We start from the raw sequence: 12,742 nt of genomic DNA on the forward strand, positions 1-12,742 counted from the left end.
ATTAAACTCCCATCTTAAGTTAGGTATGCATTATACTTTACAATAATGTCACTCAGCTGCCATTTGGCATTGAACCCCCCTCCCTGATTCCCCCTTATTAAAAAATTCCTGACAGCATCTCTGAACCTTTAGGAGTATGGGGTTTATATCACAATGATCAGTTTGATGAGTGAAATCCATGCATATTAATAATGGGAGTTTTACATCAGGTGCTGAGGCTGATTACCACAGTGGAGGCCATATTTTTGATCTGATTTTGTTCAGTCTTAGAATATATTATTACATTGTTAAGATCTCTAATGAGTTTGATGAGTGAAATCCATGCATATTAATGATGGGTTTTTACATCATATGATTACATTGTTAAGATCTCTAATGAGTTTGATGAGTGAAATCCATGCATATTAATGATGGGATTTTTACATCATATGATTACATTGTTAAGATCTCTGATGAGTTTGATGAGTGAAATCCATGCATATTAATGATGGGATTTTTACATCATATGATTAAGCTCATTACCACTGTGGAGGCCATTTTTTTATGCCTGATTTTGATTAGTCCTAGAATATATGCTTACATTGTTAAGATCTCTGATGAGTATGATAACAACTGAGATCTTCTCATTGCTTGTTACCCTTATGGAAGCCACATTTCTTATCTGAGTTTGATCAAGCTTGAGATATAGGCTTATAGTTCAATAATGAATGAGAGCCACACATAATAAAAATGTAATCAGATTGGCTGAGCTTGTTAATCTCTTAAGGTCATATTTCAATCTGATTTTTATCAGAGTTGGAATATATGGTTATGTGATCAAGATTTTCTGCATTTTTGATAATTGGCTAGATCAATGGATATTAATCAGGTGATCTGTTTTATAGATAGTTTCTGTGATAAGTTAGATTTGCACACATTAATAAATTACCTTGCATCTTAATGGCAGAGTTTCCAAATCTAGAAAAATATTGGTCATTGGCAGAATTTCTAAATCTATAAATTATTTCTCAACCAGTTTCAATAAAATTTGTGAGATGGGTTTTTATCATCAAAATCTCAGATGACTTTGATTGTGAGCAAAAAAGAAAGCATAATATTGATGCCTTTATGTTTAGAAAGAATTTTTATGAGGATATAGTAAAAATGCATAAAATCAACATGTAATAATGGTTGAGAGTTAGTTTACATAGGTTATATTTTTTTAGAACACTTAATTGGCTTTCTTGATGAAACTGTTGAGTTATCTAATCCAGGATACAATTTCAGGATTTATATATGTATCTTGTCAGAATTAACTTTTTAACTCCATTAGAATCGGATTACCTTAAACACAGTTGGCTTGAAAACCCAGCATTTATGTTTATTAGAAGCCAGCAGAATGTCTGTAATTACATCAAGCTGTATTGATGCAAACTATGGTTATCACAGAATGATTCATTTGGAGGTTGAAAACCTGGAGCTTCAGCTGTACAAATATATATATGTTTATTTTTCAGACGGTAGAAGTGATGTGACATCAGATACAGATGAGTAAGTTTACAGTTTTTTTTTTGCCTCGTACTTTTACTGTGAAATTAATGAGACAGGTAGCAGTTGTATTCTTAGCTCAGCTTGCTGTAAAGCCGGTTGAGCTTACGATATGGCCATGTGTCCATTTTTGTTTATTTTTTATTTTAATTTTTCAAACTGCACTTTAAAACATTATGGCCCTATAATGCCAAGGACATGGAAGCTACCTGCCTTTTCCCAGTAATACACTAAGGCAGCCTACCAAGGCTATCCTGGGTAGGAATCAAACCTGGAACCCTTGGATAACAAGTCTGGTGCTCTAACATCTGAGCTGTCATTGCTTCCAGTTCATTGTGTGTTGTGTGCCTGTCAGCAGTTTCTGTTTTTGACTTCTATATAACCATTGGTACAAATTTCAGCCAAATCTGGCCGAGATGACCCTGACACAAAGGGGGTTTGTACAAAATGATGCCAGTTCACCATCAAGGATGCCCACTGTTGTTACAAATATAAAAACCTTTAAATTACATTATCTCAAAGTCTGTATGAGAGCATTTGACCAAATTTGACAATACATAATTTATAATTTAGATAAATGATGCCAATCTGCCATTAAATGTGTCTGTTGTTGCTAAAACTATAATTTTGGAAAAGGATCTTCTCAACATCCACCGACATACTTCATCCAAATTTGGCACAGACGATTTTGTCATGAAGATGTTTCAGCTTTTGTACAAATTATGCTGAACCAGCCATCAATATGCCTACAACTACTAAAAATAAAACATGTAAATGACATTTGTTTAAAATTACCTCCCCAAGAGATTATGACAAAATTTGCAAATTGCATATTGGCGTGAATGGTTTTCAGATTTTTACAAATGATGGTGAACCACCATCTGATGTGTGTGTGTGTGTGTTTGTGTGTGTGTGTGTGTGTGCAGAAGAGGGGGGCTTATTCATTAACATGTTATCTACAGTGGTTATGTTGTGCAGAAGAGTATGGTGGCTTGTTCGTTTATATACACTGATTGTACAATTAAAGAAATTTGTTTTAAGATGGGAATATTATAGGTATGTTATTGAGGTTATGAGGAAAATAAATTTAACAACTTTCATCCAAAACAAGTGGAGATAAGTAGGATATGTGGGTTATGCATAAATAACAGACTATAAAAATCATTAATGGTATCTGTTCATTTATTACATTATGTAATATGCAGATTATGGTCATGGTTAAGAAATGACAGTCAAACCAGAATGATCTGATTTTAAGTTGCTGTCAATAAAGTGTTGATTGATGAATATTACACCATTGTTTACTATATATTTGATTTTCAAGCACATTATCCCTCGTGATACATGTGTTAAGCCACTGTATTCCTTAGCATACATGTATCACGTTTTTCTCCACTTCAGGCCACTGTATTCCTTAACATACATGTATCACGTTTTTCCCCACTTCAAGCCACTGTATTCCTTAACATACATGTATCCTGTTTTCTCCATTTCAAGCCACTGTATTCCTTAACATACATGTATCCTGTTTTCCCCCATTTCGAGCCACTGTATTCCTTAACATACATGTATCCTGTTTTCCCCCATTTCAAGTCACTGCGTTCTTTAATATACATGTATCCTGTTTTCCCCCATTTCAAGCCAATGTATCTCATGACATACATATATCCTGTTGAATTCCATTTCAAGCCACTGCATTCTTTAACATACATGTATCCTGTTTTTCACTATTCCAGACCACTGTATTCCTTAACATACATGTATCATATTGTTCCCTATTTCAAGCCACTGTATTCCTTTACATACATATATCCTGTTTTTCCCCATTTCAGGCCACTGTATTCCTTTACATGTATCCTGTTTTTCTAGTTGGGGTGTATGTAGTTCCAGCTACAAGAGTGAGTAGGAATGCTGGACAAATGATGATTATGTATGTTCAGATATGGATAAAGATATTAACAGTAGAGAAATCTGGAAACAGTTGTTTTCAAGTGTGTTTTAAAACAAAACAGCATTAGAAGAATTTTTTGTGTCCATGGGGTTCTATTCTAAGTGCACATATGTTTGTATACTTTGTTTACAGAAGGTTATGTTTTTAATGTATATAGGCTTGTGTTCTTAGTGTAGATTTGTGTTCTTAGTGTATATAGGTTTGTGTTCTTAGTGTACATAGGTTTGTGTTCTTAGTGTACATAGGTTTGTGTTCTTAGTGTACATAGGTTTGTGTTCTTATTGTATATAGGTTTGTGTTCTTAGTGTACATAGGTTTGTGTTCTTAGTGTATATAGGTTTGTGTTCTTAGTGTATATAGGTTTGTGTTCTTAATGTATATAGGTTTGTGTTCTTAGTGTAGGTTTGTGTTCTTAGTGTAGGTTTGTGTTCTTAGTGTATATAGGTTTGTGTTCTTAGTGTAGGTTTGTGTTCTTAGTGTACATGGGTTTGTGTTCTTAGTGTATATAGGTTTGTGTTCTTAATGTATATAGGCTTGTGTTCTTAGTGTAGGTTTGTGTTCTTAGTGTACATGGGTTTGTGTTCTTAGTGTACATAGGTTTGTGTTCTTAGTGTACATAGGTTTGTGTTCTTGGTGTATATAGGTTTGTGTTCTTAGTGTACATAGGTTTGTGTTCTTAGTGTACATAGGTTTGTGTTCTTAGTGTATATAGGTTTGTGTTCTTAGTGTATATAGGTTTGTGTTCTTAATGTATATAGGTTTGTGTTCTTAGTGTACATAGGTTTGTGTTCTTAGTGTATATAGGTTTGTGTTGTTAGTGTACATAGGTTTGTGTTCTTAGTGTACATAGGTTTGTGTTCTTAGTGTATATAGGTTTGTGTTCTTAGTGTAGGTTTGTGTTCTTAGTGTACATGGGTTTGTGTTCTTAGTGTATATAGGTTTGTGTTCTTAGTGTACATAGGTTTGTGTTCTTAGTGTATATAGGTTTATGTTCTTAGTGTATATAGGTTTGTGTTCTTAGTGTACATCAGGTTGTTTTCTTAATTTACATAGGGTTGTTTTCTTAGCACACATAGGAATGTTTTCTTTGTGTACATAGGGTTGTGTTCTTAGTGTACATAGGGTTGTTTTCTTAGTGTATGTAGGTTTGTGTTCTTAGTGTATGTAGGTTTGTGGTTTTTTTTGTGTGCATAGGTTTGTGTTCTTAGTGTACATTGGGTTGTTTTCTTAGTGTACATAGGGTTGTTTTATTAGTGTACCTAGGGTTGTTTTCTTAGTGTACATAGGGTTGTGTTCTTAGTGTAAATAGGTTTGTGTTCTTAGCATACATTGGGTTGTTTTCTTATTGTACATAGGGTTGTGTTCTTAGTGTATATAGGGTTATGTTATTTGTGTACATGGGGTTGTTTTCTTAGTGTACATAGGGTTGTATTCTTAGTGTACATAGGGTTGTTTTCTTAGTGGTTGTTTTCTTATTGTACACAGGTTTGTGTTCTTAGTGTATATATGGTTATGTTCTAAATGTACCTATGTTTGTGTTCTTAGTGGAGATAGGGTTATGTTCTTTGTGTGCACGGAGTTTTGTTCTTAGTGTACATCATAGGATTGTATTTTTAGTGTACATAGGGTTGTATTCTTAGTGTACATGGGGCTGTTTTCTTAGTGTACATAGGGTTATGTTATTAGTGTACATATTAATTGTTCTTAGTGTTTATAGTGTTATGTTCTTAGTGTACATAGGGTTATGTTATTAGTGTACATAGTGTATATAGGTTTGTGTTCTTAGTGTACATATGTTTGTGTTCTTAGTGTACATATGTTTGTGTTTTTAGTGTACATAGGTTTGTGTTTTTAGTGTACATAGGTTTGTGTTCTTAGTGTACATAGGTTTGTGTTCTTAGTTTACATAGGTTTGTGTTCTTAGTGTATATAGGTTTGTGTTATTAATGTACATAGGGTTGTTTTCTTGGTGTACATAGTGTATATAGGTTTGTGTTCTTAGTGTATATAGGTTTGTGTTTTTAGTGTACATAGGTTTGTGTTCTTAGTGTACATAGGTTTGTGTTCTTAGTGTATATAGGTTTGTGTTATTAGTGTACATAGGGTTGTTTTCTTGGTGTACATAGTGTATATAGGTTTGTGTTCTTAGTGTATATAGGTTTGTGTTCTTAGTGTACATAGGTTTGTGTTCTTAGTGTACATAGGTTTGTGTTCTTAATGTACATAGGTTTGTGTTCTTAGTTTACATAGGTTTGTGTTCTTAGTGTATATAGGTTTGTGTTATTAGTGTACATAGGGTTGTTTTCTTGGTGTACATAGTGTATATAGGTTTGTGTTCTTAGTGTATATAGGTTTGTGTTCTTAGTGTACATAGGTTTGTGTTCTTAGTGTACATAGGTTTGTGTTCTTAGTGTATATAGGTTTGTGTTCTTAGTTTACATAGGTTTGTGTTCTTAGTGTATATAGGTTTGTGTTTTCTTTGTGTACATAGGTTTGTGTTCTTAGTGTATATAGGTTTGTGTTCTGAGTGTACATAGGTTTATGTTTGTGTTCTTAACGTACATAGGATTGTTATCTTAGGGTACATACTGTTGTTCTTTGTGTTTATAGTGTTATGTTCTTAGTGTACATAGGTTTGTGTTTTAGTGTATGTATGTTTGTGTTCTTATTGTACATAGGGTTATGTTCTTAGTGTACCTATGTTTATTTTCTTAGTATACACAGGTTTTTGTTCTTAGTGTACAAAGGTTTGTGTTCTTAGTGTACATATGTTTGTGTTTTAGTGTACCTATGTTTGTGTTCTTATTGTAAATAGGGTTATGTTCTTAGTGTACATATGTTTGTCGGTGGTTCTTCTTGGGGTTTTCAAGAGTTCTTCCTCCACCAATTATACTGGCTACCATGTATAGCCTATCTTGTGCTGAAAAATGGCGTTAAATCCTACAACAACAACAACATATTTGTGTTCTTTGTGTACATACAGTTACATTCTTAGTGTACCTGTTTGTGTTCTTAGTGTACATAAGTTTGTGTTTTAGTATATATAGGTTTGTGTTCTTATTGTATATAGGGTTATGTTCTTAGTGATATAGGTTTGTGTTTTAGTGTATATAGGTTTGTGTTCTTATTATATATTGGGTTATGTTCTTAGTGTACATAGGGTTGTGTTCTTAGTGATATAGGTTTGTGTTCTTATTATATATAGGGTTATGTTCTTAGTGTACATAGGGTTATGTTCTTAGTGTACATAGGGTTGTGTTCATAGTGATATAGGTTTGTGTTCTTATTATATATAGGGTTATGTTCTTAGTGTACATAGGGTTGTGTTCTTATTATATATAGGGTTATGTTCTTAGTGTACATAGGGTTGTGATCTTAGTGATATAGGGTTGTGTTCTTATTATATATAGGGTTATGTTCTTAGTGTACATAGGGTTATGTTCTTATTGATATAGGTTTGTGTTCTTAATATATATTGGGTTATGTTCTTAGTGTACATAGGGTTATGTTCTTATTGATATAGGTTTGTGTTCTTATTATATATTGGGTTATGTTCTTAGTGTACATAGGGTTGTGTTCTTATTGATATAGGTTTGTGTTCTTATTATATATTGGGTTATGTTCTTAGTGTACATAGGGTTGTGTTCTTAGTGATATAGGTTTGTGTTCTTATTATATATTGAGTTATGTTCTTAGTGTATATAGGGTTGTGTTCTTAGTGATATAGGTTTGTGTTCTTATTATATATTGGGTTATGTTCTTAGTGTACATAGGGTTGTGTTCTTAGTGATATAGGTTTGTGTTCTTATTATATATTGGGTTATGTTCTTAGTGTACATAGGGTTGTGTTCTTATTGATATAGGTTTGTGTTCTTATTATATATTGGGTTATGTTCTTAGTGTATATAGGGTTGTGTTCTTAGTGATATAGGTTTGTGTTCTTATTATATATTGGGTTATGTTCTTAGTGTACATAGGGTTGTGTTCTTATTATATATAGGGTTATGTTCTTAGTGTACATAGGGTTGTGATCTTAGTGATATAGGTTTGTGTTCTTATTATATATTGGGTTATGTTCTTAGTGTACATAGGGTTGTGTTCTTAGTGTACATAGGTTTGTGTTCTTATTATATATTGGGTTATGTTCTTAGTGTACATAGGGTTGTGATCTTAGTGATATAGGTTTGTGTTCTTATTATATATTGGGTTATGTTCTTAGTGTACATAGGGTTGTGTTCTTAGTGTACATAGGTTTGTGTTCTTATTATATATTGGGTTATGTTCTTAGTGTACATAGGGTTGTGATCTTAGTGATATAGGTTTGTGTTCTTATTATATATTGGGTTATGTTCTTAGTGTACATAGGGTTGTGATCTTATTGATATAGGTTTGTGTTCTTATTATATATTGGGTTATGTTCTTAGTGTACATAGGGTTGTGTTCTTAGTGATATAGGTTTGTGTTCTTATTATATATTGGGTTATGTTCTTAGTGTATATAGGGTTGTGTTCTTAGTGATATAGGTTTGTGTTCTTATTATATATTGGGTTATGTTCTTAGTGTACATAGGGTTGTGTTCTTATTATATATAGGGTTATGTTCTTAGTGTACATAGGGTTGTGATCTTAGTGATATAGGTTTGTGTTCTTATTATATATAGGGTTATGTTCTTAGTGTACATAGGGTTGTGTTCTTAGTGTACATAGGTTTGTGTTCTTATTATATATTGGGTTATGTTCTTAGTGTACATAGGGTTGTGATCTTAGTGATATAGGTTTGTGTTCTTATTATATATAGGGTTATGTTCTTAGTGTACATAGGGTTGTGATCTTAGTGATATAGGTTTGTGTTCTTATTATATATTGGGTTATGTTCTTAGTGTACATAGGGTTGTGATCTTAGTGATATAGGTTTGTGTTCTTATTATATATTGGGTTATGTTCTTAGTGTACATAGGGTTGTGTTCTTATTATATATAGGGTTATGTTCTTAGTGTACATAGGGTTGTGATCTTAGTGATATAGGGTTGTGTTCTTATTATATATAGGGTTATGTTCTTAGTGTACATAGGGTTGTATTCTTAGTGATATAGGTTTGTGTTCTTATTATATATTGGGTTATGTTCTTAGTGTACATAGGGTTGTGTTCTTATTATATATTGGGTTATGTTCTTAGTGTACATAGGGTTGTGTTCTTGAAGCATATAGTGGACCTGCTTACCCCTATGGATTCTCTGTATTTTTTATGGATGAAGCCCAAAAATGACTCGCTACTGATTGTTTAGGCAAGATTATGGAAACTTCTGAATCAGCAAAAACTAATGTATGAACATTTTGTTCCACTTCTAAAATTTCTTTTCGTTAAAATTATCTGATCCGTGTCAAAAAAGTGCTTATTCAGTGGTTCCCACACAAACTGGTAAACCATTGTTTTTGAAAATGGCAGGCCAACATTGTGTGAAAAGAAAATTGGAAGAAGTCAGAAAGTTTAGTGCTAGCCAGATTTCTTAAGATTTATGCAGATATTTGGTCCTTTATAAAACAGTCTAACAAGTAGTTCATTATGTTTACTGTGTTGTGTGTGAATTGGATTTTCTTGTCCCACATGGTGGCAGAAGTGAAATAAAATGAAGTTGAATGGGCCAAAATGAAAGACACAAATAAATCTCTGTCCTAATTCTTTACAGTACAGTGGCTGACACTGAGAATATTTACATTATCTTTGCTGAAGTGATGATATGTCAGCTTTTGGCCAAGTTAAACATCCCTTTGAAATAGCGGATTCATTAAAATGGAATTTAAAGAAAATATTTCTAGATAGAAAGTTTGTAGCAGGGAAGGTAATTTATTAAAGAAATATAGTTAGAGAAGGTAGGGCCAGACTTATTTTTTGGTAAAAAAGCAGGTAATTATGTATTTTGTCATTCTCAATAAAGACAACAATATATTTCTAGACTAATTTTTGTTTAATTGTTGAACTGTTAGCTTTATATCTATGCTACTGACAACTATTGAAAAGCATGGACAGAATGTTTTTGGGCAGCTAATTGAATCAGGCAAGTCCCAACTTGTCTGATATAGGGTTATATTCTTAGTGTGCATAAGTTTGTGTTCTTAGTGTATATAACGTATACATAGTGTACATAGGTTTGTGTTTTTAGTGTACATAGGGTTGTGCTCTTCATATACATAGCATTATGTTAGTGTATGTAGTTTGTGTACTTACTGTACATTGTGTTATGCTCCTAGTGTATATAGGGTTATGTTCTTATTGTATATAGGCTGTGTTCATTGCATTTTGTTCTTGTATATAGGCTGTGTTCATTGCATTTTGTTCTTGTTGTATATAGGCTGTGTTCATTGCATTTTGTTGTTGTATATAGGCTGTGTTCATTGTATTTTGTTCTTGTTGTATATAGGCTGTGTTCATTGCATTGTGTTATGCTCCTAGTGTATATAGGGTTATGTTCTTATTGTATATAGGCTGTGTTCATTGCATTTTGTTCTTGTATATAGGCTGTGTTCATTGCATTTAGTTCTTGTTGTATATAGGCTGTGTTCATTGCATTTTGTTGTTGTATATAGGCTGTGTTCATTGTATTTTGTTCTTGTTGTATATATGCTGTGTTCATTGCATTTTGTTCTTGTTGCATATAGGCTGTGTTCATTGCATTTTGTTCTTGTTGTATATAGGCTGTGTTAATTGTATTTTGTTCTTGTATATAGGCTGTGTTCATTGCATTTTGTTCTTGTTGTATATAGGCTGTGTTCATTGCATTTAGTTCTTGTTGTATATAGGCTGTGTTCATTGTATTTTGTTCTTGTATATAGGCTGTGTTCATTGCATTTTGTTCTTGTTGTATATAGGCTGTGTTCATTGCATTTTGTTCTTCTTGTATATAGGCTGTGTTCATTGCATTTTGTTCTTGTTGTATATAGGCTGTGTTCATTGTATTTTGTTCTTGTTGTATATAGGCTGTGTTCATTGTATTTTGTTCTTGTTGTATATAGGCTGTGTTCATTGCATTTTGTTCTTGTTGTATATTATATTGGGTTGTGTTCATAGTGTACGTAGCATTTTTATTGTGTCTAGGGTTGTGTTTGTAGTGTACATAGCATTATGTTCTTATGATGCTACAATAACATGCTTAGTGAAATTATCGGTTATCTAATACTAGACATATTTAAGGTTGGCGGATAGTTTACATTGAGCTATTTTCATAAATCTGATCAGTAAAATTGTTCCACTGTCACATAATATTTGCAATATCAGGCCCACTTGAACCTCTGCTTTTCTTTGTTCCTGTCATTCATGTCAGCCTATGCTTCAGTAAAGAAAAGTTTGATTTTCTGGTCTAGTGAGGCTACTAATATCTAGTCCTTTTAGTAAACTCCAGACTGAAGGAAGCCCAAAGGTATAAACAAGATCAGATAATGAAAAAATGTTTTGGACCTCATTGCCTGATAAGGTTTTAGGAGCATTGTGTTACAACACCTCAAAGCAGAGATAGTTATTGGTCGATTGGGATCATGGAGAAGTAGAGAAAAAGCTCATCTGCTGGGGTGGTCTAGTCACTCCTGATCCCTGACCAGTTTTGTTATTCTTGTAACTCATCAGAGGGAAAAGTTACGGTTGATGTATTTGCATTACAATAGATAAATCCAAAAGTAGAGTAGATTGAAATTCAAGTGTGATTACACATTAATTAATCCCTTGCCCTTGAGCAGACATGTGCAGCTACCTCCAGGATATGGGCCAGATAAGTGATTTTTAAAGTCACACCATTTGTTGTATATAAGCAGATACAACCAGGTCATGGGTTGTAGGTTGTACATGCCTACCCATGAGGGTACATTAAAATTCCTGTACCAATTGTGCTAAGTTTTGCCTATGCACATTAATTAACCCCTTACTCTAGGGGGTAGATTGAATATTTTTGTATGAGCTTTGTTACATTCTGCATACACACCTTAATTAACCTTATCTTTGAGGGTAGGTTCAAATTCTTGTAAAGGTTTGTTACATTTTGCTTACACACATTAAGTCATGCACATTCAGAAAGGTAGGTCTGCGTAGTCCAGACAGCTTTGAAAATGCACAGATTAGGTAAATGTATAATATTCAACCCTGATATTGATTTGTTGCTTGTTGCTGGTTCTATATTTTAAAAAGGTATGTTTATTATTTAGAACCACCTGTATATCTGCATTTTCTTTCTTTTTTTGGTCTTGCACATGCAGTTCTGAAGATGAGCGTGATCAAGAAGGCAGTTCCCATCTCACTCCTCCCGATTGGATAAAAGATTTATCCAGTTCACCAATCAGAACCTTTATTCCCATTTCTCAGCAACAGGAGTCTGAATATTTTAGGAATCAGTTTGCTTACAGATTAGATAGGGTGGAAAAAGCCATGACAAAAAGGAAAAGGAAAGTTTCCAGGAAAAAGAGAACATCAAGAAAGAGACGGAGGACATCCAAATCAGGCAAAAATCCTAATAAATGCATCTAATTTGTGATTAAAATATAGTCATTGTTATCTCCCAACTATTTAGCCATGTTCACACCTTGTACACATGAAGCTTTCACATGTTCACACCTTGTAGACAATATGAAGACACTTTCTTCATTGAAATCTTGGGAGTGCAAATATTTAATTCTTGGAAAATACTGAGGGAGAATAAAGGACTGACAATTCATAAATTTATTGACATTGAGTCAAAAGTATCTGATACATTATGATTTATAATGTACGTATAACTTGTAGGATGGAAAAATCTTGGCAGTGTTAGTTTGTAAAATGACAAAATCAGCAAAGCCTTCAAAAATTGTATGTTAATATCATGCTGTTTGTTTTGAAATTTTCCTTGTTGCATTAAAAATATACAAAATGAATGGAGTTGAGTGGTGGCTTTCCTGTTTATAGCTGTATGTCCAAATCCATATTGGTAGTTATGGTTATTTATGTCTGTCTGCATACAGAGTGTGTAAGGTTTGATTTCCTATCACAAGTTTACTGGCATAAGCTATATTATTTATGTCTGTCTGCATACAGAGTGTGTAAGGTTTGATTTCCCATCATGAGTTTACTGGCATAAGCTATATTTAGCCTAATGAATCATTAATTAAATGCAATTAAATGAGCAAGCCTGCTGTGATTTGGTCATAGAGAAGAGCTTAGTGGATGGCCAGTTGTTAATCGTCTGCATCCGACATCTGTCCAGTCATTAGCACAAGTTTGTCATCACAACTCCACCAGAATTACATA

General features: G+C 33.2%; 1 protein-coding gene across 5 annotated transcripts in view; it reads left to right on the top strand.

Moving 5' to 3' along the window:
- LOC149794731 (uncharacterized) overlaps window positions 1–12,369 on the top strand; it is a 97,277-nt gene extending 84,908 nt beyond the window's left edge. For 2 of the 5 annotated variants that reach the window (XM_089964345.1, XM_089964346.1), the window contains exons 15-16: window positions 1,497–1,530; window positions 11,704–12,369. In XM_089964345.1, the coding sequence (XP_089820471.1) occupies window positions 1,497–1,530; window positions 11,704–11,986 (317 nt within the window). In that variant the 3' untranslated portion in view covers window positions 11,987–12,369. The remainder of the gene's footprint in view (window positions 1–1,496; window positions 1,531–11,703) is intronic. The other 3 variants (XM_089964348.1, XM_089964349.1, XM_089964350.1) reach the window with 3 other exon arrangements.
- The last annotated feature ends 373 nt before the right edge of the window (window positions 12,370–12,742 follow it).

Source organism: Sinohyriopsis cumingii, chromosome 7 (genome assembly GCF_028554795.1).
Source record: "Sinohyriopsis cumingii isolate HCF-2022 chromosome 7, ASM2855479v2, whole genome shotgun sequence".
Classification (NCBI taxonomy): Eukaryota; Metazoa; Mollusca; class Bivalvia; order Unionida; family Unionidae; genus Sinohyriopsis; species Sinohyriopsis cumingii.